Raw genomic sequence first — 25,236 nt, 5'->3', positions numbered from 1 at the left:
CAATAGTTCAGAGGCTATTGGAGTCGAGATTGATTAAATCTGTGAAGGTGTGGGGGCAGATGATGTGTACCTTGCATCTAACGCGCCTCTAACGCAGTTGAGATGGTCTACGGGCAGGGGTATCTCAGCCCCAGCTAACAAGATCATAAGTTGGTGAATTGTGATTTTATGCCTGGAATAAGTAACAAGGGATCTAAAGTACGACTGTAATATACTTTTAAAAACTAATAAGTCAAGCAGTGCCAAACCCGGTGACCTCGTAAGTAACTTTAATCCCCTTCTCTCATAAGCCGTAACGGTGGAGAGACTGATAGGTTCTTTCATATAGGTCGTTGCTAACACCAACTCTTTATCTAATTGGGTGTTTGCGACATGGCAATGATCCGTGAAGGAGTCACTAGATCATGTCACCAGGATGGATGAGTAAAAGTCGCATCTTGATAGAGGAATATATGAGTAGTCAGCTACGGCCAGTCCATATCAGGCCGTTTCATAGTAAACTCGGCTGCTTGAGCTACATTAATCATGATCGGCTCCTTCTTCATCTTATCATACGTCCTCTCAGTCAACGGCTTGCGAAGAAGCTCTTCACCACTACCCTCGAACCATCCCTTTATGGTAGATTCTTTATCAATCCCGACTCTATAAGTCTTCGAGTTCTCGAGATTCTCCGCACTCCACCGTTTCCAAACTTTGGGTTGCTTTGCAATTGCCTTTTTGTATTCTTCAGCAGTGCTATTCGGTGGGAGTTGGATGCCTCCCAATCCATTTTCAATGCGCGATATATATGCTTTCAGAGTATGGTTCTGTTCAGGATGTAGGGTCAGGAAACACTCTTTGTTGTCCTCTCGCAAAGGCCCTTCGTAACCGGGCCCGCAGATGAAGAATGTGTTTCGACGAGCCTCGGTGCCGGTCTCGGTGTCCGTGAAGGTAGGGCCGCCTTTATTCATAGGTGAGCTGAACAGACGGATATCTTGAGTTGGGAACGTTATGGCACGATTGTGCTGAAGGAAAAATCATTAGTAAGTGATGCAACCATCTAGGCATCACTTTAGTGGTTTGAAGAGGCTTACAACGCATATTATGATCCCATGAGAAAATCAATGGCTGGCAATAACAGTTATCTTTTTATAATTGGTCATTTAAATTACGATGAGGCAACTCGAATAACACTTCAGCCTCAGTGAGTAATAAGCGCCGGCGGTGTTGGTTTGTGTTCGTCACACACGCCTGACATCATTAGGTGGTAGGTACAGGGTAAGTCAAACTCATCTCAATCTACAAACATCATACCTCAATAACCACCAAACACGCCCTGCTGCTGATAAAATAATATCATACCATCACCCCGCACCACTGTTCAACAAGGCAAAGCACTCTCGTACAACAATCCACACACTGTCTCAAATGGGTCGATAATACTACCTCCTTCAACCTCCGTCCCCTCAATTTAGCGCCAGCTGATTGGGCGGATAAATACATTCAGCCCAGCCGGATATCACCAACATGCATTTGGCCACATTGTGCGGAACATAAGAATCAACTCAGCTGCCGATGCCAACTGCCATCTCGAAAAGGTCAAGCTTCTCCAACAACGCAGAGACAGATACTGCAGTCACAATGTCGCCCTCCAACCCCATCATCCCTGGCTTCTCGCCCGATCCGTCCATCGTCAAGGTTGGCGAGTGGTACTTTCTTGTCAACTCCACTTTTCACATGTTTCCTGGTATTCCAGTTTACGCCTCCAAGGATCTTCTGTCATGGAAGCATATCGGCATGTGGCCTATGTCTTTGTGAGTACTGGTGCTGACGGGTGTAGGAAATGTTATCAGTAGACCGGGACAGGTTGCTTTGAATCGGTCAGACACTGATGTCAATCATATGCCGGATGTTGGAGAAGTCATGCTCGCGACTGGCGGTCTTTTTGCGCCAACGATTCGTTACAACAATGGTACTTTCTACGTTGTCTGCACGAATGTCGTGAGAGCAGCAGAGGATACTCGGTATGCTTTGCAGAACTTCATCGCTACCACGAAGGATATCTGGTCAGGTCAGTGGAACGATTTGATCTGGTATGACTTCAATGGTATTGATCCAAGTATTCTTTTTGATGATGATGGCAAGACATATATCCAGGGCTCAAAGGCCCCAGGACCTTACACCAAGATCGCTCAGTTTGAGATTGACATCGAGACGGGCAAGAAGTTATCTGACGAAAAGATCCTCTGGGAGGGTACAGGAGGCGTTTATCCCGAGGGGCCGCATATGTACAAGCGAAATGGCTGGTACTGCCTCATGATTTCTGAGGGAGGAACACACGAAGACCATATGATCACCATGGCTCGATCTCGCGACGTCTGGGGTCCTTACGAGCCATGCCCGGAGAACCCCATTCTGGTCCCGGCAAGCAAAGACATGTACATTCGCCATACTGGCCACTGCGACGTATTCGAGGATGAGAACGGTCAGTGGTGGGGAGCTCTTCTCGGAGTACGCAGAGATAAAGACGGAAGATACAACATGGGTCGAGAGTCGCATCTCACGCCTGCAGAGTGGACCGATGATTGGCTCCGCCTTGAATCTGTCGAGGCTACAATCGATACATCCCGGCTCACGAGTGCCAACGCAGTGCAGGGATTGACAGCAGTGGAGGGCGTGGATTTTATGTACATCCGAGACCCAATTTTGGAGAACTACAAGATTGACAGCGGAAGCAAGACGATCAGTGTAACATCATCATCCGTCGATCTATCGCATCCACGGGAATCACCTAGTTTTGTGGGTAAGCGACAGCGTCTGCACGCAGGCCAAAGCAGCGCAACCTTCAAGATCAACGCATCTTCCGCTGAGGCAAAGTTGAAGACCGGTCTGGCAGTTTACAAAGACGAGCACCGCTACTTGCGCGTCTTTTACGACACCGCTCAAAAGGCAGTGATTTACGAATTCGTCAATAACGCCAAGGATCTCAAAAAGACGGAACAGCGTGCGCTGGACAAGGATGCTGACACCATCCAATTCCGCTTTGAGTACACTGAGCAGGAATATCGGGTATTTTACACAGCCGGGAAAGACTGGGAGCATATTGCGACGCTTGATACGCTCGATATGACTGGACCAGACTTTGTAGGTCCCGTTATCGGCGTGGTTGCCTTGGCGCAGGAGAGTGTCACGGTTGAAGTCGTCGATCTGCAAGTTGAGTAGATAAGCACTTCCAACGCCAAGTCAATTGAGATTGAATTCGGCTCGGCTACGCTCCGAGCTTCGTATATCCGGTTCCAGCCTATTGGTGTGAATTGCATGCCCCATCGTGACTCTCTAACACATGACTCTAATTACTGTTGGTCCTTGATTAAGCTTTCAGCCTAACATTTACCCGCTGAAGCCCAACAGGCTAATTAACTTCTACGCCCGCGCGCGTGTCTATCGCAATAATTAACCGGTCTACGCCAATTGGACATGTAAATTCCCCATGGGGATGATTTTCGTTCCTCGTAGCTCGGATAAAGACATGCGGGGAAAGAAGCTTCAATTTGGGGTAAGCCGAGCCAATCGCTGAGCGTGGAGGGTCCTGGGTGCATTGATGGAACGGTCTGTTGAGTTTTGATCGCTGGGTTAAGTAGACTTACCGAGCCAGTGATATAAAGTTACTGCATCTCCCAGTGTTGATCGTTAGGCTTAGATCTTCATTCACAGATACTGAGGAAAGCTACAGGCATCATGGGTCTTCTCAGTCCTCCCAAGCGGACCCAAAAGGTCATTCCTGATAAGCCAGCTAAAGGGCATTTCTTCTTTGCTGGCAAGGAATTTGCTCGTGTGCCTTGGTGGAAGAGACCTAATATGCGCGTTCTGTACTTCTACATCGTTATTCTTATTCTTACCAACACTGCCAATGGTTTCGATGGTAAACTCCACCATGTCACTACTTCGCTTACACAGGTCGCTAACATGTTCAGGCTCCATGATGAACGGTCTTCAGACCCTCTCCTACTGGCAAGAGTACTTCAACCACCCACGAGGCTCCATCCTCGGCCTATTCAATGCCTCTATGAGTCTTGGCTCTCTCATTGGTCTCTTTGTGGTGCCTTATCTGGTCGATTGGGCTGGCCGCAAAGTTGGTGTACAGATTGGTTGTATTCTCATGCTTCTCGCTGTTGGTCTTCAGGCTGGAGCTCAGAACTTTGGAATGTTTGTTGCGGCACGTATAATTCTGGGCTTTGGTGATTGTATTGTTCTTGGATCGGCGCCTCTTCTCATCGCTGAGATTGCGCATCCCCAGGATCGTGCTATTCTTGTGACGTTGAGTGGTGCTTCCTATCACTCTGGTGCTTTCATTTCTAGTTGGGTTACATATGGAACCCTCCAGATCAAGGTACGCCACTCTTTCTCACTTACAAACTATTTTGAGACTGACTCTTTGTTCAGAGCAACTGGTCCTGGAGACTTCCCAGCCTTCTCCAGTCCATATGCAGCGTCATCATCCTCATCGGAATCTTTTGGATGCCCGAGAGTCCCCGTTGGCTCCTCAGCAAGGATAAGCACGACGAAGCCCTCAAGGTCCTCACTCATTACCACGCAGAGGATGACCCCGATGATGAATTTGTCCAGCTCGAGTTTAGCGAGATCAAGGCCGCCATCGCCCTCGATAAAGAGGTCGGACAGACAGCCTGGGTCGACTTCCTCAAGACTCCTGGTAACCGTAAGAGAATTGGTCTCATCACTGCTCTGGGTTTCTTCAGTCAGTGGAGTGGCAACGGTTTGATCTCTTATTATCTTAAGGGTATCATGGACAACGTTGGTATCACCAAGGCGGAGACTCAGCTTGGTATCAATGCAGGTATGAAGACGCAGGGTTTGATCATCAACACGGCTTTTGCGTTCTTCATTGATATTTTCGGCCGTCGACCTATTTATCTTACCTCGACTATCGGAACCTGTGTCATCTTCACTTTCTGGACAATTGTCTCGGCTCGATATGACATCGACCCCAACAAGGCCCTTGGCTACGCCTTTGTGGCGCTGACCTTTATCTATGGTCTTTTCTACGACATCAAGTGAGTGCCCCTCTCTTACGTGCCCGCCTTCAAAGCTAACAGTGCGCAGGTCTGGTCTCATGGCCAACTACACCACTGAGATTCTGCCCTATGGTCTTCGAGCCAAGGGTTTCACATGGCTCAACTTTTGTGTCACTGCCGCACTCTTCTTCAACCAGTACATTAACGGTATTGCTCTTGAGGCTATGGGCTGGAAGTACTACACCATTTACTGCGTTTTTCTTGGTTTTGAGGTTTACGTCATTTACTTCTTCCTCATCGAGACCCGCTACACGCCTATGGAAGAAATCGCCAAATACTTCGATGGCGATGCGGTTGACGTTGGTGAGGTTGCTAGGGCTGATATGAAGGAGAGAGGTGTTATGATGACTGAGGTGGATTCTAAGGGACCTCGTGCTACTGAGATCGAGACTCGTTAGAAAAGATGGGATGATTTGATGAGTATGAAAGCCAAGGAAAGAAGAAGGGTTAGGGGAGCCATCGGCCAGAGTATACCCGAGAAGAGACAGACGGTCTTAGTTATTTGTTTAGCAATTCACTTCATGATGCGCTAGTAATACATGTGTCGATTCAATCACCCAATGACAATAATCAAAGAGATCGATGATTAGATATGGTTCATATTATTGGGCTGAGAGATACCTCTAGCGTCCATCTCAGCAGAATATATATACAAGAAACTTTTTTTATATGAACCATAAAGGCCAGCTTGAGACTATCAACACACACACACACACAAAATAAAACAGCTTCAGAGCCTCTAGCCCTGCCTCCACTCCACCATGCTACTCAAGTCCCTTAGAAGTTGGAAGTACCCTTGGTGACGACTCCAGACTTGAGAGCAACGTTCTTGACAATGACCTTCTTGTTGTTGACGCTGGTGACGCGGACCCAGGCAGTGTCGTTGGGCAGCGTACCCTTGAGGATCCACATGTTGGGGTCCTTGAGAGTAGTCGCCTTCCAGGTCTTGCCGCTGTCGCTGCTGACCTCGACAGCCTTGACACGATGGGTGATGTTCTCGATGGTAGCGGCGAACCAGTACTTGGAGGCGCCGCCGTGCATGTGGACCTGGAGGGGTGATTTGAGAGGGCAGGCGATCCACTTCCACTTGATGCCGTCGACACCGCGCCGGTCATGCGTTGGTGAGTTTGGACCAGGTGGCGGGGGTCATGTCGAGATGGTTCTTGTCGCCGCCAGTCTTGTTGGTGACCTGGACCAGTTAGACAACCACGTACTTTATCACAATATGTAATTAGACTTACCATGATCTTGAGGGACTTGCCCTTGTAGGAGACCTGAATGCAACCACCGCAGTTGGCGCCATCCTTCCAGATATCCTCAGAGACACAGGTAGTTCCGTCGATGCCAGCGGGCAGCTTGTAGTCGACAAAGCTGCAGGCACCCTTCTGCCAGCAATCCTCCTCAGTGCAGCCATCGCTGTCGCCGTATCGGGTACCGAGGCCGGTGTAGACGGGGTTCTTGGAAGTAGCAGCGGCGTTGGCAACCGTCGAGGCTGCGGCCAAGAGGGTGACGAAGTAAGTAGAAATGCTTCCGAACATGTTTGCGTTGGTGTTTATGTTAGAAATGAATGTAAATTTTGTTTAAATGAATGAATGAAGAAGTAAAAGCTTGCAAAAAAAGAATGTGTTGATGAGATTGGATGGTCGTTGGTGGTTAGAGCAGGTCTAGTCTTATATACAACATTCCAGAACACTACGAAGTAATTTCCTTGCTGATGAGCTGACTAGGTTGTCGATGCTGACGAGGTTTTTACTAAGTGCATCGTCCCTAGCTGTTTCCAATGCCGAAACCCTGTATTTCCCAACTGCCATTTCTCCAGGATTGGTCTGGACTCGCAAACGTAAGAGGGGGAAATCGAAAGGCACAGCCGTGATGGTTTCATTCAACGATCCGTCTAATATCAAGATCGTGTTATTGATGCCGGTTTACCGTGATAGTTTGCGCTACTGTGTTTCAGAGTTGACAGGTTTGGCGGGATGCCAATCAAATTAAGTGAGTGTATCCCTGTCACGCCCCCCGATAGCCGTCTTCTGGGCTGCGATTGTGGATGATTTAATGTTTTATTACGATACCGTATATAGCTTAGCGTGGAGGTAAGCGAGGAGGTGAACGAGGGGGTAAACGAGACAGCAAGTAAACTAAATCCAAGCCACAGCAGCACTCTAATTGAGTGCCGAGTTCCATGGCATAGCTTTGCCCTGAGACTTAGCACTTGGCCGATGCAAAATGCACTGGTGCAGGATCAAGAAAATGGTTACATCGATCCGATCTGGTAGACTAGTAGTACTTTAAGTGAGACAATTCGGTGGATACACGATAACTGAACCTCATTTGTCTGGATAACACATAAAACTGACTCTGCAGAGTAACGTTATATCCACGATCAATACGACGCAAAAAAACGACGCAAATTCCATATCCGACAGCATGGCAAACGTGGGTCTGGCTGAAACCGCGGCTTGGCAAACAAGTTGCCGCGGCGCTTGGTCAATTTGCGAGAAGTTTGGGGGTTTGATTGAACACCTGGGATGATTTACCCTGAGCTAGGGTTTTGGAGGCTACTGCAGTGATGCGGATATCGCTGCTGACTCTCACATCATGACACTGCGGTTGATGAGATTGGGCCAGACGACGTATGCAGCTAAAAGGGGACATAATTACGAAGCGTTGAGTCGGTATTGTTAGACGCCAATATGACGATAGTATCTGCGTACAGACGGAAGCACGGGAGTCTTTCGCAGCAACATGATGCCAAAGTCAATGGAAAGCTACAGATATAAACTTCAGGTCGTTTCCTTACAGTGCTACCGGGATGGTCCCGGTCAAGGCTTCTGGCGGCAATAGATTTCGCATCGCCAAGGACGGCTGATGTGCCGGTGTCTTGTACAATAAACCAACGCAAAATCTACCGAGAGCTTTCTATGTCCTCGCCTTCGCAACTCCCAAACGACCTTTGTAAAAGCAACCTGAATTGGTTCACCTTTGAAGAATAGAACTTGGAGTAACTTTGAACTATCAGGCGGCACTGTCAGGCTATGTTCAAGAAGCCCCCAACATGGGCTGATAATAAAAGACCACGCACACTTTGTCACCAACGAAGCCTACGTAGCAAATATACAACATAATTTCAGGTTCTAAATGACTTCTCCTACACCTGAAACTTGAAACCCAGGGCTAGGTTGGGTGACATCCTGTAGCGGGTGCCAAGATGCGAAACGTGGGGTTTTCATCCCAAGTGCCCCCTGCCGGTTTGGAGATATCAGCACCAAGTGCCTCAGCCGCAAATCTTGGCTAATATCAGGCCTTTCGATATATTCAATCTCGCCTTTCATGGCTGTACCGGCACGTAAACGTCACATGGGAGACTCGCTCTTCCGTGGAGTTAATATTAGTAGCTGGTTCAGGGGCTTTGGCGATCACTCCGTCCGGCAAAAAGACCAACAAGTTCTTGTAAACTCGCATCAAGTCTCTTGGAAAATGCGGTCTTCACCTAAGATCTAATTCATCAAGCGTATGTTTGAGAAAACGGATGGCTTTCTTGCTGTTGTTGAGAAACATACAATACAAGAGGACATGCGAATACGTGCTGGGGTTTTCGCTACTCAAATACATACCTAGTACCCAATCTCACTGGTTATTCCCGTATACAATCTATGTAAACTTTACCAGCTCGGTGTAACAAGATCCTATTGATAGCCCCGTTGAACACAAGCAGACTCTAGAAACTCATTCCTCCATCTTCTCCGCATGATGCGCAACCGCGCCCCAAGGTAATGCGACGCCCCGTAAGAGGTACAGCTCACCAGCAACATTCTCTATCTCAATATCGGGAAGACCAGCAGACGTGGCTTTGATTGAGATATCAACGCGCGCAACCATTGGGTGAGAGACCAGTGCGGCTAGAAGCATTGGTTTAGGTGGTTCCTCCACAGCGTCATGGATGATAAGCTTGTAACAGTCCCAGGTGATATTGTGAGGTGCTGCCTCACGTGCACCAACGATAACGACCCCAAGTGACCATCCAACAGGGTTCCAAAAGTTGGTTGCAGCAACCGTGGATGCAGCAGCAGTAGCAGCAGCGCCTTCGAGTGCAACAGCCGCAGCAAAGGCGGTTTCACCCACGGCTACGGCGCCCACGACGTCAACTGCAGCTTTGGCGGCAAAGCCCGCCGCTGCGGACTGAGAGGTTGCTACAACAGCCATTGCTTCTTTTATAATGGTGCCAGCAATCACTAGAGGGGCGCCGCCGCTAGCTACCGTGACCATGTTCGCCGGTGTTGTAGAGATGCGGTCTATTGTAACTAAATAGGTAGCGTTGCTTTTGATGTTGGAATGAGAGGTAAGAAAGAAATTGCAGAGGTCTCGTGTGTTCTCGAAAACCTCATTATGTAGATGGGAGTCGGGTAAACTTCTGATCTAGACGGAAGTTGTAAGTCTGGATGGCCTCAAACTGTGGTACTACCAATCTTTTGCCAAAGGTGCAGCCAGTCGCTGGAAGACTGTTCCATCACCTGGTACACGTAGTTCCCCTGTATAAGGGGAAATAGCAGAACATGTATCAGTGAGACTATTTCGATACCAATCAAGAAAAATGAGGCGGTATTAGGAGACGAAAGTCAAACCATCCGTGACCTGACACAGATTGCTGCTTTTATGGCTCTTCATCAGGCCCCCTTCAGCCCCCCCCTCCACACACACACACACACACACAGCTTTACTCGCCCCCTTGGCTGAGCAGCTGGCCAGTGCGGCTCTATTCCCCATGTCTGGGCCCAACCGGGTCCATTAGGATCCCAATTTTTGATCCTCTGACGAAAGTCTCAGAATTTGGCTCTGATTGAATCCTTCCGTCCGTGGAATCAGTGAGTTCTGATGCAAGGCTCCTCGTTGCGGATAATTAAATACCACATAAGGTAATTAGATAAGACTTTGGGCTTTGAATACCTAAGTGTCGCTTACTATATTGCTGAAAACACGAGAAAGCAGAATATACGAGTTTCGTTGGGTCCTAAGTTGTATGGAGATTGCCTGTCACTGGCTAAGTTATACACCAATTCTGCTCGAGTTCTGTTTATCCCGCTGATGGTCAAAAAGCTACACAATCCATCACTTCCGTTCCGCTATACATCCGAAGTTCAAGCCTTTCTATTCAAAGCTTCAAAATATGGAACTGGGGATTTCGTTGGATCACAAGGTCAAGAAAGCAGCCGCGCCACTTGTTGAGGGTCCTCAAGTGGAAATTATTGTGTCTTTCGCTGTGGCGTATCACGCCGGTTATTATGGTTCAAAGCCCATGGTGGAAAACAGAGAGTTAAAGACCACACAGAAATTCACAACATGGCCCCAGTCTTGGATCAATCTACGGGGGAGAGGGCAAATGTGCATTCAATAGTCACCTGCAAAATCGGAGGCGCAAAAAGTAGCTGACTGGCGTTGTGGTGGCCGCGCCACAGATGCTCTTCACCCAACAGCCGTGCAAATTCTCGCTAGGCGTAATGCATGTGAACATAACGGGTTATCTATTGCTTACGTGGCATCAGCTAGGTTTGCTCATCTGACTTTATTTTGCATGTGTCTTGGATCGTCAAAACGCGGCATTGTGTCTCGGAAGTGGTAGAGTAAGTCTCATCAATAATGATCATCTATGCGTTGTCGATCACATTAAACTGCTTCCTATCCTTGGATTAGGTTGCCATATACGCACAGTAGTGAAATACGCATGCTGAGGTAAATGAACGCTTGGAAGCGCGAAGATGCAGATATTGTTACGACGTAGCGGCGAGACTTTGGTCCATATCAACACTAAGTAATGTGAATCTAGTAATCTTTCAAATGAGGCTGGACCACTACGCCTGCAGTGCAGACCCGAATTGGACTTTATGCATAAATCTGGCATCAAGCTGAACAACCACTAGAAGAAGTAGCCTATCAAATATAAAACGAAGATGAATTGCTACTGAAGATCAGAACTTAATAACAGGTTAGGCGTTGTCTGCTCTGCCTAGACAGTCTAATCAACGCCACACAAACTCTGAAAAACTGTCAAATTGTCCTGTCTACATCTAGCTGTCAATAAGGTTTTAAGTATGATCTAGAAATTCTACTTTTTGTATATCTGATGAGATTATTATTGTACATATCAGCTTTGTTACATGTTTTCTTTTCGATTTAAATAGAGGTATAATAAATACAGCACCAACGCTACTAGTCCAAAGACACTGTGCTGAGGCCTGTATCTGAGCCATTAATTATGAAAATAGCTCCTAGTGAAGCATCTTGAGTATAAGGTGTTTGAAGTAACCTAATCTAAAGAATTGACTTTTTAAATCCCGGGGAGAAACATTTTCGAGGCGTTAAAACTCCCAAACGCCCGAGCATTCACTGAACTTTATTAAAGGTCAGAACCAAGCTGCCTAATGCTTGACTACATTCTTATCGTTCAATAGGTACTGGTCTTAACTATTCTTATCTTTTTTCTTTTCTTTCTTTTTTTTTTTTTTTTTCATCACGGCGACTTTACCTGTCTTAAATCGCTAATGGCCAAGAACATAAATATACACACAAGGTCTAAGTCAGTGGAGAGTACTTTAGATAAGATGCTGTTTGTGATGAAATATTCTAGGCAAGTTTCTTCAAATCTATCGCAAGGACAAGGAATGAAGGCTTTTGGCTAATGCAAGCCTTTTCAATGTCTGGAGTGTCAGCTGCCTGACAGATTCTGCCGTGCAGGTAGTACTTAAGCGGGACAGTGTCTCTTCCTTTCTCTCTATAGGTCTCTAATATCGGCTCCTAACTCCTGTCAAGCAAAACCCTTTCAAAAATCTTGCAAATATTCCCATGACCACTGATCTGCATAAGCCTGATCCTGTGCCACGGTCACGTAGGCTGGCACGAAAACGGGACGTTGATGAACTGAGCCAACTTACCTCTGGCACGCTCACCGTGACTGTTGCCCCAGATCCAACCTGCGGGTTCACCAATAATGATGAGGCTGTCTGGGTATGCCCCGGTGGCCGGCCTTGCACCTGGGAAAAGGGCCAGATCAACCGTTTCTGGTGCGCTTGGCAACAAATCTACACCACTTGTTTAGACAGCACCGCCATCTTTGACCCCGCCATTTGCAACAGCGAATGCCGTACAAATACGCGTAATGCCATTGCTGGATGGTGAGTTCAGATCTCCGTCAATCCCTTTGGATGTTGCTTTCTGACTTATGGCCACCGTCGTAGCCCGTCGTCTGAAAAACCTTTTTGTGTCACACTCGAGCTTGGCAACGGAATCTTTTCCTATGGGTGCAATACAATATCAGTTGATGAAAGATTTGAATTTGATAGCACAAGCTTTCGACAATCTCGGAACTTCAGTACCGTGGTTTTCGTTGATGGGGTTTCCGAGACGCAATGGATCACTGATGGACCAGCGCCATCAAAGATGGAAACAACACCAACCCAGAGCGGATCAAGTATGACTGCTTCTGCCACAGTAGAGGCGTCAAGCTCCTACACTCAAATATCTACCTCTGCAACATCCATCCCTGGAGACAGTCCCAACGTGGGCGCGATTGTTGGTGGTGTAGTCGGCGGTCTAGGCGTCATTGGTCTCGTTGCCTTGGGACTATTTGGGCTCATACTTCTACGTCGCCGAAGAGGCAATATGGCTGCTCCCCCTGAGCATACGCCTGGCTTGGCACAACAACCTCACAGTCCATCAAAGGTAACAAGCAATACTCAATTTGTGGAGACTCAGGCTGGGGCTTATGACGTGAGCACGCATTCCTACGCGGCGCCGGTTCAATCAAATGGTCCAACCCCTCAACTATCCCCCTCAACCTCTTCCCCTCTCAATAAGGCACCCAGCCCGGGGACTTTGTATAACTATGAACTTGACGAGGCGAGGACAGATCACCATCGTGGATCGATGTATGAGATGTGATAGGGCTTTAATAAGCCCAAGTCTGAGTGTGTATTCTTAAGGCTGTTAGATAGGGGTGATAACTGGTAGCGGATAGCAAAGTCTGACCTTGTATATCTAGTTAAGGATAGTTGAAATCGTTGGGTACTTTTCGTCACCATATTTGTAATGAGGACCTCTTTTCCTCATATTTTAACAAGTGACTAAGTTTCCGTGTTCAACACCTCTAGTTGATTACCTATGTGCTCCTCCCACTTAGTAAGCTCTCCTACTCCCGCCAATCTTTTTGGATGACTTGCACCAAGTATATGTTGCTGCAGGGCAACATAGCTTCTCATAAGGACTATAGCCTCTGAAAGCCTATTGCGAATTGCCCAAATGACTGCCAAGTTACGCATAGAGCCCAGAGTGCCAAGATGGTGTCCTCTTTAATATCTCAAAAGCCTGCCTCTCGATCTCTTCTGCCTCCTCTTGTTGGCCCTGCAGCTTTTAAACTGCTATTGAGCGCTTCATGCTCTACATTATAGAAGGACTCTCTCCTATAAGACACCTCTTCTGTGAATCCAGTACCCTAAAGGCAAGCCTTTCGGCCTCCTGAGACCAAAGTTCGAGCGACAAGTGACATGCCACGGACTGTCGCTGTTATGGCCTTTTCACTCACTGGCTCAACTTCGGCTCAGCTGTTCGTCGGAACCTATCTAGGTTCTTAAAGAAGTGCAGTAAAAGAGTGTAATATTATATAGAGTAAGTTAATTTATAAGATATCATAGCTAATGGTGTTGTGCAGAATTTTATTATTAATTTAGTTGATGTATCTGATGACTTCGAACGTCGAGGGCGCCTCCCTCCTGAAATTTGGGAAAGCTACTGAGGAGATCGTTGGCAAGTTTTTGAATTCTGTTGCTGCTATATAATAAACTGATGAATATATTTGCCTTATCTTAAATTTTCCTGACCTATTACAGACCAATCGAACTCTAATGGTTGGACTCTGGTAGACTAGAATATCTAAAGCTCTTTCAGATATCGGGTCGCTGTCGATTGAAAAGAACAAAACTGTTGCATCAAGTCACCAAACCTGAAATTTCTAATAAAACATTGTCTTTCTTTTCTAATTTCATGAATTAATTGTATAATCTAGAGAAAGAAACACGATAACCCATGTATCCCATTTAACGATACCCGACCTTGGATATTAACTAAGTCTATATAAGCGTGACTGTCATGGGTTCCCAGGCATCTATTTCATACTTTCCTGTCGCGTGCCTGTAAATCCCAACCCTGCGGTACATCTGTGAGCTACCATCAAGCTCTGCCAATAACCCATACCTTCCTTTAATATGCAAACAGAGCACAGGCTTTCCCTCATAACTGTTTGCCAATTCGATAGTATCAAAGTCGAGGTCGAAAGAGCCGCAAATGAGAATTTTGTCCTGTCCATGGCTTCGACCGGTGTTGTTTCTCTTCTTCCAACGTTCCTCTTCGATGAACTTCGCTCCGGCCCACCCGAAGTAACAATCAGTACCCAAACTTAAAGACGGCAGGTAGCTGCCTTGCCTAGATGTTCTCTCTCTGATCCATCTTTCCTTGAAACTCAATTCGAAAAAGCCCGGCCACCGACGTACTTGGCGGTCATACTCGCTACTTAGTTCTTCATAACTCCTCCATATCTTCGAATGAAGACCATGACCGCTCAAAGGAGTGGTGATCCCCATCGCTTTAGCAACCTTCTTTCCGGGCGATGGATTCCAATCATGGCGCTTACCGACCACGTCCCTTGCCAGGGTCTGGATTTCTAGCTCCGCTCGACGTGTCCGGCCCATGGATAGAGACCGAGGCTCAGTTGGATCAATGACAGACCTTTGTAAGGATGCGTCTGGAAACCGGTCCATCTCCACCGAAGAGCTGGACGGGGGCGCAGTGGCACGTTCAAACTCCACTCGGCATTCTGTAGACGCCCAAGACCACGACGGACCACCACGGGTTTGCTTCGTGCTACATCCAGGTCGCGGCTGGAATCTCTTGAAAAGGAGGCCAGTAAGGATATCGTCTTTCCAGAGTCCGGAAAAGTATTCGTCGCCTGTCATCTCTTGAAATTTCTGTGCCAGCGCCCAAATAGCCGGCAGCCGATCCTCCGATCTGGTTAAGTCTTTTTGGCTATACTGCGTGACCATGTCGTACCATTGGCTATAGAGTTGGCCTTGGGGCTTTTGGTTAGACGTTGCACCACTCGTTAGCTCTGAGGTAGTCTCCTGGCCGCCTGAGTCGCCTGAGTCAGTTCTCAAAAAGTTCTTAGGGCCGTTGCGCGTCACTGGGACTGTCTCAGGCGACGAGGCAAATTTTCCCCTAAATTGTTGAGGTTGCCCGGCTGGACGACAGTAGATTGATTCTTTAGCCGACAGTGCGCGGCATTCCCAGATGATCTCCCCTGGAAGAAAGTGCACTGTCCTCGGTGAGAGCACATTCTCCTGCAACACCCAACCTCTGCTGGTGAGTGGCAAGGGCCTTCCGAGACCTAGCTCGTCAAATTCGGACTGGGGATCAAAGGTCCAACAAACTTGTCTAGATTGCATCCAGTCTCCCCAGAGGTTGCGCGAGGATACTGGGTCAATCTGCTGCTTCCAGGAACACGAGGTGACGTGGTGCTGGTTCCGTTCTAACAACAGACCTCCATGGCTGTCTGAGGAGTAGGTCGCTGCAAGGTTCAGGATACCTTTTGAATAGATGCTTGCCATGTTGGCACTTTCACGCTCCCAGTCGATTTTATCGCCTTGGATGATGCAGAGCGAGTCAATCCAAAGGTAAGTAAAGCCTAATCTCCTCGTGGCCGTAATAGCATCTTTGAACGTCCGTGGCAAGTTCTTTAAGGGGATCTCCAAATTTCCTCCAACAGTCCTACGAACAATATTGGCATTCTGACCCCAGCAGTGACTCAGCGTCAGGTACGGCGCATGAAATCCATTTCCAGTCTCTATGAGATGAACTGTACTCGAGTCAAGCGTACCTACGTCGACTAGCCTTGTAGGTATATGTGTCGGGGAATCATCACGGCATTCTTGATGATCAGCCTGGCATTGCCGCAGCCAGTCCCTAATCATGTCGAATATCGCGTCGGGGATCTCGCCGGCGGGATGGTAATATGTCCCAGCGAGCTGTGATGGTGCATATTTGTTATCTGGTCCGACGAGTTAGCAGCAAGATGGCGAACTGGGACACAGCTATAATCACCTTTCAAGCCTAGCCGAATCTCAGTGCAATCCTTGTCGACGCTAACATCGAATGCATAATTCCGCCCGCCTGTATTTCTGATGTCGACCTTGAGCATGACAGGCAGGTCTGAATCGATAGGGGAGATAGTGCAATATAGTTCTATGAGATTGCAAAGGTGACACCCGGCTCTTGCGGCCTGTCTCAAGCGATGGAAGGACTCATGGTGCCTGACTGAACCTTCCGCCAGGCGGTCGCAAACGAGCACGTAGGACTCATCGCATTCGCAGAGCATCTTCCTCCAAGTATCGTAAGAATCCAAAGCTTTGAGAAATGCTGATGAACATGTTGCACATAAATTATCTAGACCATGGCTTGTCTCACCAGGCTCGGCGCTACTGTTACGTTGCTGCTGCAATGAAGACATCCTAAAGTTTGGGTTAAAGGTGAATGGATATGAAGGGGAAATGCTGGAAGAAAAGGAGATGCTCAATATATGAAATATGGCTGAGATGTCGGAAGTTACAATCGATATGAATATGCATACTGTGTTTGTGGTTTGTTATGGAATGGTAAGGCAGACAAGAGTCGATATATGCGCCTTGATACACACACTGAGGCATGAGGATGCGCTCTTCATTGGTCAACGTTAGTATAAGTGGTCAGAGGAGCTCCACTGCATTAGGTATCACTGGTGTGAAAAAGGTGACTGGGTCTGCCCAACGACGGATTGAGGTTGAAATGAGGCGGAAAACATGACATTCATGTTCTCCATAACCAAGGCACAAGTGGCTCTTGTAATTTACAATTCCAAAGCTGACTTTAACTTGGATGCGAGTAGCGAGTAAGGCGCGCGATGCAAACAGCACCTGTCAGGTCCATCACCTCAAAATAACACTCTCAAAAACACGCTTCAGGCAGCATGCCAACTGCCCACACAATAGCTCAAGATAAGCTTTTCAAGCTGGGCTGCTATAGAGGTTTGAATCGTTTCTGAAAGGAAAGTTGAAATTTCACCTACCGGATCTATCAGCCTTGTAAAGTCCAAGTAGCCATTGGCATTTATGACTTTGAAGCACCGACAGATGGATATGAATAATCACCAATCTGCTCCATGGCATGATTTCTGAGCCAACCGCAGAGTTATAATACAAAAGAAACAGGGAGTCAATAAAAATGCAGGTATATTAAATTGGTTACTGAATTAACGTTGCAGTACTCAATGCTGCAGAGGTTCCCGCAACTCCGTCCGTCTGTGCCGAACCCGCTTCCGAAATACCCACTTGGCTCTCCATATTCCGATCCGTCCGCATCCCGAGATCCGGGGTACTAATTATACTGGAAGTCATTGTACTATTTATATATATGTCCGATTATTTAGAGCGACGAAGTCAGTTTACTATACACCACTCTCTGGTACCATTGTAACTAGGTTCTCGGTTTTGTGTTTCGGCTTCACATTCCCGAGCGTTCACAACCCTATCTTCCCCGGATAGACCGTGTTTCCACAGCTAGAATAAATAATATATCCCGGCACTACTGCAGCACGACTTCTCATATGCTCGAGCACCAGTATTATACAAAGCATTTATATACTTGCATTTGGACCTCTATAACTTCTGTATGCCTTCGGCAGCTCCACAACTCGCTCTTCTCATTTTAGCATGGCCGACATCAAGTCTACACTAGTTCCCCCAGGCAAACCCGACGAAGCTTACATAGTCCCGTATCTTGAAGGACATGTTGTCGACATACCCTCTTCTGTCTCGGTTATCCGAGTAATGGTAACCGCGAAAGAGACAAATAACACTTTTGCATTGGTGACGTCAGGCGGTTCCGGTATGTATAGCAATCTAGAAAAGTAGTCGCAGAAGCTTACCTCGAGACTTATAGAAGGGCCTCCTATTGGGCTCCACTGCCACGATGATGCACATGATATATTTCTCTGCACCAAGGGTCAGGTGAGCGTCTGGGCCAATGAACCAGGTCGTACTCTCAATCCTGGAGACATGGCCAGTGTACCACATGTAAGCGCAGCCCTTCTCTCACTACGATAATTACTGGGGTACTAATGCCTCGCAATGGGGTCATACATCGTTACCAGATGTTAGGTACCCATACAGAGTTCTAGGGCCCAATTGTTCCTGCGGATTGGATTGAAATGTTCTACGCAATGGGTGACGTTGCCTCCGAGGATAGTGTCCTGTATTAGTCGCCAGATACAAGAGACCCGACTAAGACGTTGTTTCCTCGTCTTATGGAATTACCTGGTAAACATGACTTTGTGCCTGTCCCAGGTCATCCCGCCACCGAGGTCACGTTTTGCCTACCGACCGACAGCGTTATCCCGGACGGGCCGGAACCATACTTTCTCAAAGCAGACTCCAGGCCCAAGTATGCGGCCACAGGACTCCTGTTCAAGCCCTTGGTCGGCTTGAAGCAGACACACAACCGCTTCGTGGTGTCTCGCATTGAAGGAACAACCCGAATTCCATCTAAACTGCCCAAACTCAGCTATCCTAGCCACCAAGCCATCATCGTAGTTGAAGGGGCTTTCAGGGTTGACGTTGGAGACTATGCGCAGGAAGTCCAGACTCGTCAGACTATTTTCATCCCTGCTGGAAATACAGCTTCGCTGGCGGCGACTACTCGTTATGCATCGTTGTATGTCACTTGCGATGGCGTTGGCTTCCCTGCGGTCCTGGGGGCCATTGGAAAGGAATACTCATCTCCTGTAATTTCTGTGGGATTTGATACTGACCCTGACGTCTCCAGATACGAGGAGGCTTTCGAGCGACTTGGTCTTCAGTAGATACCGGTACTAGAGCATGCCAAGAGTTACATATGCAATCAATAAATGTCCCGCAAGTGAATCAAGTTTACATATACTGGGTTTCACTGATTCGGAACAGGTCTTTTCCATCCTAATAATGATGAAATAGAGAAGGCAGAATCTAAGCCCATGGTACCCTTGGTTATGTTAGTTCGGGGTTTACGGGGCTACCTGTCTCCGAAATGACAGTTTCGGCCGAGTAACACGGAGGACCGAGATACGAGAGGGAACAGGGGGGCCACCTCCCCTAACTTATCCGCCACCAACTTCCCGCGGGAAGCCTGTCGACGGGAACCATGGGCCATGGCTCAGGGGTATCGAGATGAGTTGTCAATCAACTCAATGCTGAAGCTCAAACTCAATCAACTTGGTATCAACTCGCGGGCTACCATGTAGATGATTCTTGGCCATAGGGATAAGCTTCAGGCTGCGACATAGATACAATTCGTGTGCACTACGATGAAAATCATGTTGAGTATCTCCAAAGGGTTTACAAAGCTGACAACGGCGGCTGGTATATCGGACTTGTGTAATTTAACGACGGACGAAGTAACAGGTACAAGAGAGCGAATTATGTAGAAACGAGTGTGATTCATTTAATATCTCCGCAATAGTATGTTGAATACCCTGTGTTGCAACTAATGGATGATATGTTGGGATTCCATGTGGACAGCCCATCGATCCCTAGCCCCAGATTTCTTCAGAGCCATCAATATCTTAGACGCCTGCGACAAGCTTGAGTTCACCTCCAACACCCTTCTCGCTGATCACGGAAATGGTAGTCTGCGCAATCGAGACTGTGTATATTGTTAGTGTTTTCCAACATCAGAAACATGGATCCCTGCTCCCAGGTTTTCACACTTGGTGGCTTACATTCGACCGTGGCAAGGGCATTTTTCGGGAACACAAAGCCGGCTGAGACCGTGAAGGCCTTGACGACACCATTGTTGTAGGTGACGTATGCTTCATATGCCTCACCCTCTAGGTTGGCCTTTTCACCTTCTGCAATCGTTGCCTCTTTTCCATTCGTGTATTTGAACTTGATGTCCTTGACTTTTGCGCCAAGTGCAATAGTGGTAGAGTTATCTCCTAGAAAGTTGATAGACATGGTTTCGATGTGAATAAGACTGTGTGATGAATTTGATATAAAATGTAGAGAAGTGTTTGTGTAGTGATGAGAGAGTTGGATTTCTCGGGCGATTATGCTTGGTTTATATAATCCGTGCTACACTGACCCATTTACTCTATAGCCGAAGAAATAGGAGGATAGAATGGCGAAAGGACCGGCAGCTTACCTCCAGGGCCAGCGCAAGCATTGCCAATGGCACTCACCGACTCGAATCACGAGCTATTCGAAGGCGTTCGCGACTACACCGCTAGGGTCACCTTCTCTCGATACATCATTTCCTTGGCCTTCGAGGCGTCGTTGTCTCTGATGCCGGCGCAGCTCGGTGCTTCTGGACCGGTTTGATTCTGTCACATTCTTTCCGCTCGCATTCCTGCTATGGAACATCTCGATTTATACATACCCGCCTCCATTTCGCAATTCCAATTATGTCAAAACTATCCTATTACGGCTAGTGATAAGATGAATCCGATTGCATCATATCACAAAAGGGAAGGTTGTCTGCAAATCGATAAGGATAGTCGTGAATACAGCAATGCATGCCATTCTAAGTGAGAAATTGTCTATTTCGATCTGGATTGGAGTCAGTTAGACTGCTCAGCACCCTCTGCCCTCTTTTGAATAGTCCCTTATGCTACAAGCTAGATTTGTGACAGTTGAACATGGCCAGCCTCGTCTTTCAGTGTTTGGTTGTTGAAGTCCAATTTGTGACTTTTTCCAAATTACAAACTTTTAGGTATGATACCCACCACGGTGAAGAGACATGTGGCTGGCTGATGGGAGACCTACCTTCAACTAACGCAAGTTTGGAAGCTGGTTATTGCGTGGCAATCATTATCCTGCATATGTGGCTCTCATATTCCTTATGTGAAGCCAATGCCTGCTCACTTAGGCTCTGCACCTCTAGACATTTAGGTATACACCGCATCAAAATCTGTGGTTGTGTTTCGTATCCCATTGGCCATCAAAGTTCTATCACGAAGAAAAAGATATCCTCCAGTACAGCAAGGGGCTAATAGGCTCTATAGCCTACCAGGCTTAATGTGACTGGCTGAGGTCTTTGACTGCAGACTTTCCAGGCTGCGCCCGCATTATCACGCCATACCTGGATAGAAGCCGCCAATCGCCACGTGGTGGGTCCTTCCGGTATAGTTTGCGACTGTGTATCTAGCAGCTTGGAGTTGGCTTTGCCTATGACCTGACATGTTTCAGTTGAAGGATTAAAAGAGACTAGCTGTCATTTTAATTGACACTTTATCGGCATCATCTGAGGAATGTGACAGTCTAGACATCTTCTACGTCGCCATACGCTCCACCACTCCCGTTATACCATATGAGTCCATATTGATTCTCAACAGGAGGTTATGTGGCTGGCTGAAGTGCTCTGGATACTTTGAATCAACTAGGAAAAGTAGAGTAGTGATTAGCATAGCCAGGATCAACAGTTCAACCACTCCAATACTTGAGAGTTGGCGGAGTTCCAGACTTCTGGTCAAATAGTCAACATCACTGTGCGATGCCTACCTTAGTTCAGAGACCGGGGAAATATGACAGCTGGAGGTCTATTCATCCCGGGAGTTGGAAGACCATGAGACATGCTTAGACGGCTGCAGCGCTCCATTTGGAAATGATTTCATGCCCCGGTTACACTCAGAAGCTGAAGACTATCACTGCTCTATTGCTGAAGCTATAAGTCCCAGTACGACACCACCCTAGTCAGTTACGACCTTCTCCTGACCACACATAGTGAAAAATTGCAAACAGCCAGCCACATTCGAGAATATCGGTGGGGTAGGTTGTGTTCTGGAGCTACTAAACTTGAATGAATTCTCAGACAGTCAAGCCATATTCGTGAAGCTTCGACCAATAGATGCAAGACTCGATATAGATACAACTGTTTGATAGCAGAGTTTCCTTCACAGATGCAAAAACGGCCATTATTTAACAACTTTGTTGCTCCCGAAAGCTGACACGTTTCCGGTGTTATCATAGTAGGATTGTCAGAATGCTTAATGGAATTGTCAATCTACCATGTCGTCATTGCTATCCCCGCCCAAGAGGAAGACCCGTTCTTTTCATGGTGATTTCTTCGGATGTATTTGCCAACCCCACCCTGCTACGACTTCAACCGCTCGTTTTGTAGAGAAGGAAATACAACTGTATGATAGGCCGGAGTACGTGATGCAGGTGAGAAGCTTCATGCCCGTACTAATGCAAGTTTCCCGCTTCGTCTTTGTGGCGTTATATGCTTTCGTGGAAAGAGCTGAGAGTGAAACATACATGGATGGGCCCAAAATATTGCATGACTTGAGCATGCACCGATCCTTTCCCTTACCGCCTACCATTCCGTTTATGAGGTGCATTGAGACTTTAACCCCCTCCACCAGGATCAATGCAACATCTGTGATGACGGTGAGTGATGAGCGGTGAGGGCCTGGTTAAAGATACTTCTAAGGGCTTTGGAAATCTTGATCTTAATCAAGCGAAGTGAAGGCTTAAAAAACCCTCCAAGGCGCAATTTGCAATAACAAAACTTCTACTTCTCATCTTCATATTAAAGTTGAATCTACTATCTGGCGCAAAGATTGCAACATGACTTTCATTGTTTTCAATAACAGTACTCTCGCCATCCAGCTCAACAACGCTGTATCACATGTGAGCTTGTTCAATGATCGAGGAATCCTTCGTAATAGCACAACCGATCCTATTCCATTGAGTGGCACGTCCCAGAAGCTCAGGATCATGTACACAAACAACAACCCACCACCAAGGATCTTCACGGTTAAGATAGGAGTCGCGTTTCCTGAAAACACGGATATTAAATTAACTGGTAGGCAGACTGGTCTCTTTGAAAATCAGGCTAAAGGTTTAATAGGCGGTGGTCCAAATGATACTTATGTGGAAGCCACTGATAATGGGCATCGGGGTGTCTGGAGCAGGTAGAATGTCGTTGTCTGAGGAATGGTCAAATAACCGGTTGCCACGGGAATGCTGTAAATTAAATGCGCCAGGACGGAGATCATAGCTTGATGCTGAGATCTTTGGATGTTGGTATTAATTATAGCTACAGTTTAATGACTCAAGATACGACAAGTTCACCATACACTTCGAAATTCATCTTCTCAACCAATGCGGTAGTAAACTCGAGCATTATACCTCTATTGTTCTACTGGAAACCGCGAGTTTCCTCGACTGGCCTTGAGCACCCTTTAAAACTCTCGTAATTTATCGCCGAAGTATTTCTCTCCAAATTTGACAATGTCCACGCCGCCATCAAAACCCATGCTGCGAGCGACCTTTGCGGCCTCGTTTCCCGCCGCTAAAATGGCGCTTTGCACAAAACGACACTATATATCGTCAATCTCGGGCTATAATGCCTAATGAATAAGACCTACTTGATTTGGTTCGTTGTCTTTATTGTGAAGTACTAGAAAGCGCTTTGTCTGTTCCTTGTTCTGGCCGTATAGGAAGTCGCGATTGATTCGTACGGTGTACATGTCTTTGGAGCGATCGTGCTTGCGACGAAATTCATCGGCTTTGTTGACTTGAATGAAAATTCGTCCAGTGACGTCTTATTCCGGAGTTAACATTGGTCTTCAGGCTACTCGATCGGGGGACTTGCCAGGGTTCGTGCCATCACTACCACGGTACTGAGCTGGGATATAGCTTTCGGTGCGGTCAACAAACCACTGCTGCCATTCGACGATTATCGGTTCATTATCCAGCTCCACGTCACGTACATAGATGGTATCGCCTTTCCCGATCAAAAGAGACATTGTAGTGGTTGTGTAAACTATGGAAAAGTGATTGATGCAGAATGAAAAGAGCGGGAGGTGATATGAAGGTCCTTGTTACATCCATTTGCTTAGCATCAATCATTAATAGGCCTTGTGAGTAGAAAAAAATCGCTTTGACCACAACTGCACTGTCTTACACCAGCCAGCCCGGGTGAAAGCCACACCCGCCATACCAGAGCGAAGCATGGCTTATTGGACTCCTTGCGCATTCATGCCCGCTGTATAACAGGTTTCGGGGCTTAACCATAGTGGGTCATTGAAATGAATGCCGCTTCGACGGAAGCTAAAAATTAATTCGAAAGAGAAGACTACCCGTCTGTGATGGAGCGGGCCGCACATCTAGTGGTTAGGATGGGGATGTCTCGGATTCAGTCACTGTACTGTACATCACGGCGATCGACAGAATGTATCGCTGTGGCCACGATCTCATCTATCCAAGACCGGCCTCTCTGCACTCGATGCCGACGCTGCCAAAGAGAAGCAGATTGCAATTGTTGGTGCGGGTATGTCCGGCTTGATGACCGTCCTGGTCTTGTCACAAGCAGGTATGACCAACAGACGCGGCTGCGTCTATGTACCGCAAGCATTCTACATGGGCCAAGGTAACCACCAATAGGGAAAACTTAAGACATGTAGCAAGCTATCGATCGTCATCAACATCCCGGGGGTAATTACCTATTGCGACCAAAGTCGTCTAGCTTCCCATTCTGAATAACGTCCAGGCAGCCGGTGTGGAATTGTTGATTCATCTGTGGGTCGTTTGGCTTCATTTCACTCAACCATTTGCAATAGGCTATATCCAAAGGGCCTAGAACCAAGCAATGCTGCAAAGCCACCATGTTGTCCGCTGCATTGGGAGGAGAGTGGGCTGGCTGATAGTCCCAAAAGTCTCTAGCTGGTCTCAGTTTATGTCTGAATACCTCAAATTCTGTCGGCTTCATTCACAAGTTTTGACCTCGATGCCGGATTGAATAGCACAGCAACTAAGGCGGTGAAAACCGCGGTGGCCATCCGATGTCTCAGCTTGGCCATTCTTGGGTTGCCAGCCAGCCTCAGAAAAGCCACTACACCACCAACGTGTAAACTCATCATTGATGTTGAATATCTCCATGCCAATCTTTGCTTTTGAATGCTGTTTCGGATTTGGTGGACTTAAGTGGCGGGAGGAAGCGATCTCGGGACTATAACCGTCTGTTCCGTGCGGCATGGTGCATGCCGTTGACAAACAAGAGGTGAACGAGCCAGCAAGCCGTTTCACTGTGTTTGATGGCTGGCTGAGCCTCAAGACAT

General features: G+C 47.3%; 13 protein-coding genes across 13 annotated transcripts; 6 read left to right on the top strand and 7 right to left on the bottom strand.

Annotated features, from left to right (window-relative positions):
* Positions 1-464: 464 nt before the first annotated feature.
* Positions 465-950, bottom strand: FOXG_18327 (uncharacterized protein; the record flags this gene model as incomplete). The annotated part of the gene is made up of 1 exon (XM_018398396.1): positions 465-950. One exon carries the CDS (start codon positions 948-950, stop codon positions 465-467), a length of 486 nt encoding a protein of 161 aa, XP_018236091.1.
* A 575-nt stretch (positions 951-1,525) lies between these two features.
* On the top strand, positions 1,526-3,342 carry FOXG_02492 (murein transglycosylase). The gene is made up of 2 exons (XM_018379947.1): positions 1,526-1,774; positions 1,820-3,342. The coding sequence occupies exons 1-2, from the start codon at positions 1,555-1,557 to the stop codon at positions 3,199-3,201; spliced, it is 1,602 nt and encodes a 533-aa protein (XP_018236090.1). The 5' UTR covers positions 1,526-1,554; the 3' UTR covers positions 3,202-3,342.
* Positions 3,343-3,550: 208 nt separating this feature from the next.
* FOXG_02491 (uncharacterized protein) lies at positions 3,551-5,470 on the top strand (the record flags this gene model as incomplete). The annotated part of the gene is made up of 4 exons (XM_018379946.1): positions 3,551-3,901; positions 3,954-4,369; positions 4,423-5,051; positions 5,101-5,470. Exons 1-4 carry the CDS (start codon positions 3,718-3,720, stop codon positions 5,468-5,470), a joined length of 1,599 nt encoding a protein of 532 aa, XP_018236089.1. The 5' UTR covers positions 3,551-3,717.
* A 379-nt stretch (positions 5,471-5,849) lies between these two features.
* Positions 5,850-6,113, bottom strand: FOXG_18326 (uncharacterized protein; the record flags this gene model as incomplete). The annotated part of the gene is made up of 1 exon (XM_018398395.1): positions 5,850-6,113. One exon carries the CDS (start codon positions 6,111-6,113, stop codon positions 5,850-5,852), a length of 264 nt encoding a protein of 87 aa, XP_018236088.1.
* A 70-nt stretch (positions 6,114-6,183) lies between these two features.
* Positions 6,184-6,610, bottom strand: FOXG_02490 (uncharacterized protein; the record flags this gene model as incomplete). Its single annotated transcript, XM_018379945.1, has 2 exons — positions 6,184-6,261; positions 6,314-6,610. 2 exons carry the CDS (start codon positions 6,608-6,610, stop codon positions 6,184-6,186), a joined length of 375 nt encoding a protein of 124 aa, XP_018236087.1.
* Positions 6,611-8,798: 2,188 nt separating this feature from the next.
* FOXG_02489 (uncharacterized protein) lies at positions 8,799-9,275 on the bottom strand (the record flags this gene model as incomplete). The annotated part of the gene is made up of 1 exon (XM_018379944.1): positions 8,799-9,275. One exon carries the CDS (start codon positions 9,273-9,275, stop codon positions 8,799-8,801), a length of 477 nt encoding a protein of 158 aa, XP_018236086.1.
* Positions 9,276-11,909: 2,634 nt separating this feature from the next.
* On the top strand, positions 11,910-13,004 carry FOXG_02488 (uncharacterized protein; the record flags this gene model as incomplete). The annotated part of the gene is made up of 2 exons (XM_018379943.1): positions 11,910-12,238; positions 12,302-13,004. 2 exons carry the CDS (start codon positions 11,910-11,912, stop codon positions 13,002-13,004), a joined length of 1,032 nt encoding a protein of 343 aa, XP_018236085.1.
* Positions 13,005-13,801: 797 nt separating this feature from the next.
* Positions 13,802-13,897, top strand: FOXG_18325 (uncharacterized protein; the record flags this gene model as incomplete). Its single annotated transcript, XM_018398394.1, has 1 exon — positions 13,802-13,897. One exon carries the CDS (start codon positions 13,802-13,804, stop codon positions 13,895-13,897), a length of 96 nt encoding a protein of 31 aa, XP_018236084.1.
* Positions 13,898-14,540: 643 nt separating this feature from the next.
* Positions 14,541-16,308, bottom strand: FOXG_02487 (uncharacterized protein; the record flags this gene model as incomplete). Its single annotated transcript, XM_018379942.1, has 3 exons — positions 14,541-14,555; positions 14,609-16,158; positions 16,212-16,308. 3 exons carry the CDS (start codon positions 16,306-16,308, stop codon positions 14,541-14,543), a joined length of 1,662 nt encoding a protein of 553 aa, XP_018236083.1.
* Positions 16,309-17,854: 1,546 nt separating this feature from the next.
* Positions 17,855-19,002, top strand: FOXG_02486 (uncharacterized protein; the record flags this gene model as incomplete). Its single annotated transcript, XM_018379941.1, has 3 exons — positions 17,855-18,029; positions 18,084-18,217; positions 18,403-19,002. 3 exons carry the CDS (start codon positions 17,855-17,857, stop codon positions 19,000-19,002), a joined length of 909 nt encoding a protein of 302 aa, XP_018236082.1.
* A 595-nt stretch (positions 19,003-19,597) lies between these two features.
* FOXG_02485 (uncharacterized protein) lies at positions 19,598-20,192 on the bottom strand. Its single transcript, XM_018379940.1, has 2 exons — positions 19,897-20,192; positions 19,598-19,820 (listed from the first exon to the last, which is right to left on the bottom strand). The coding sequence occupies exons 1-2, from the start codon at positions 20,129-20,131 to the stop codon at positions 19,741-19,743; spliced, it is 315 nt and encodes a 104-aa protein (XP_018236081.1). The 5' UTR covers positions 20,132-20,192; the 3' UTR covers positions 19,598-19,740.
* Positions 20,193-22,741: 2,549 nt separating this feature from the next.
* Positions 22,742-23,092, top strand: FOXG_02484 (uncharacterized protein; the record flags this gene model as incomplete). Its single annotated transcript, XM_018379939.1, has 1 exon — positions 22,742-23,092. The coding sequence occupies one exon, from the start codon at positions 22,742-22,744 to the stop codon at positions 23,090-23,092; it is 351 nt and encodes a 116-aa protein (XP_018236080.1).
* A 266-nt stretch (positions 23,093-23,358) lies between these two features.
* On the bottom strand, positions 23,359-23,925 carry FOXG_18324 (uncharacterized protein; the record flags this gene model as incomplete). Its single annotated transcript, XM_018398393.1, has 3 exons — positions 23,359-23,496; positions 23,545-23,720; positions 23,793-23,925. 3 exons carry the CDS (start codon positions 23,923-23,925, stop codon positions 23,359-23,361), a joined length of 447 nt encoding a protein of 148 aa, XP_018236079.1.
* Positions 23,926-25,236: the final 1,311 nt, after the last annotated feature.

Source organism: Fusarium oxysporum, chromosome 5, assembly GCF_000149955.1.
Source record: "Fusarium oxysporum f. sp. lycopersici 4287 chromosome 5, whole genome shotgun sequence".
Taxonomy (NCBI): Eukaryota; Fungi; Ascomycota; class Sordariomycetes; order Hypocreales; family Nectriaceae; genus Fusarium; species Fusarium oxysporum.
This window is presented reverse-complemented; position numbering and strand designations above follow the sequence as displayed.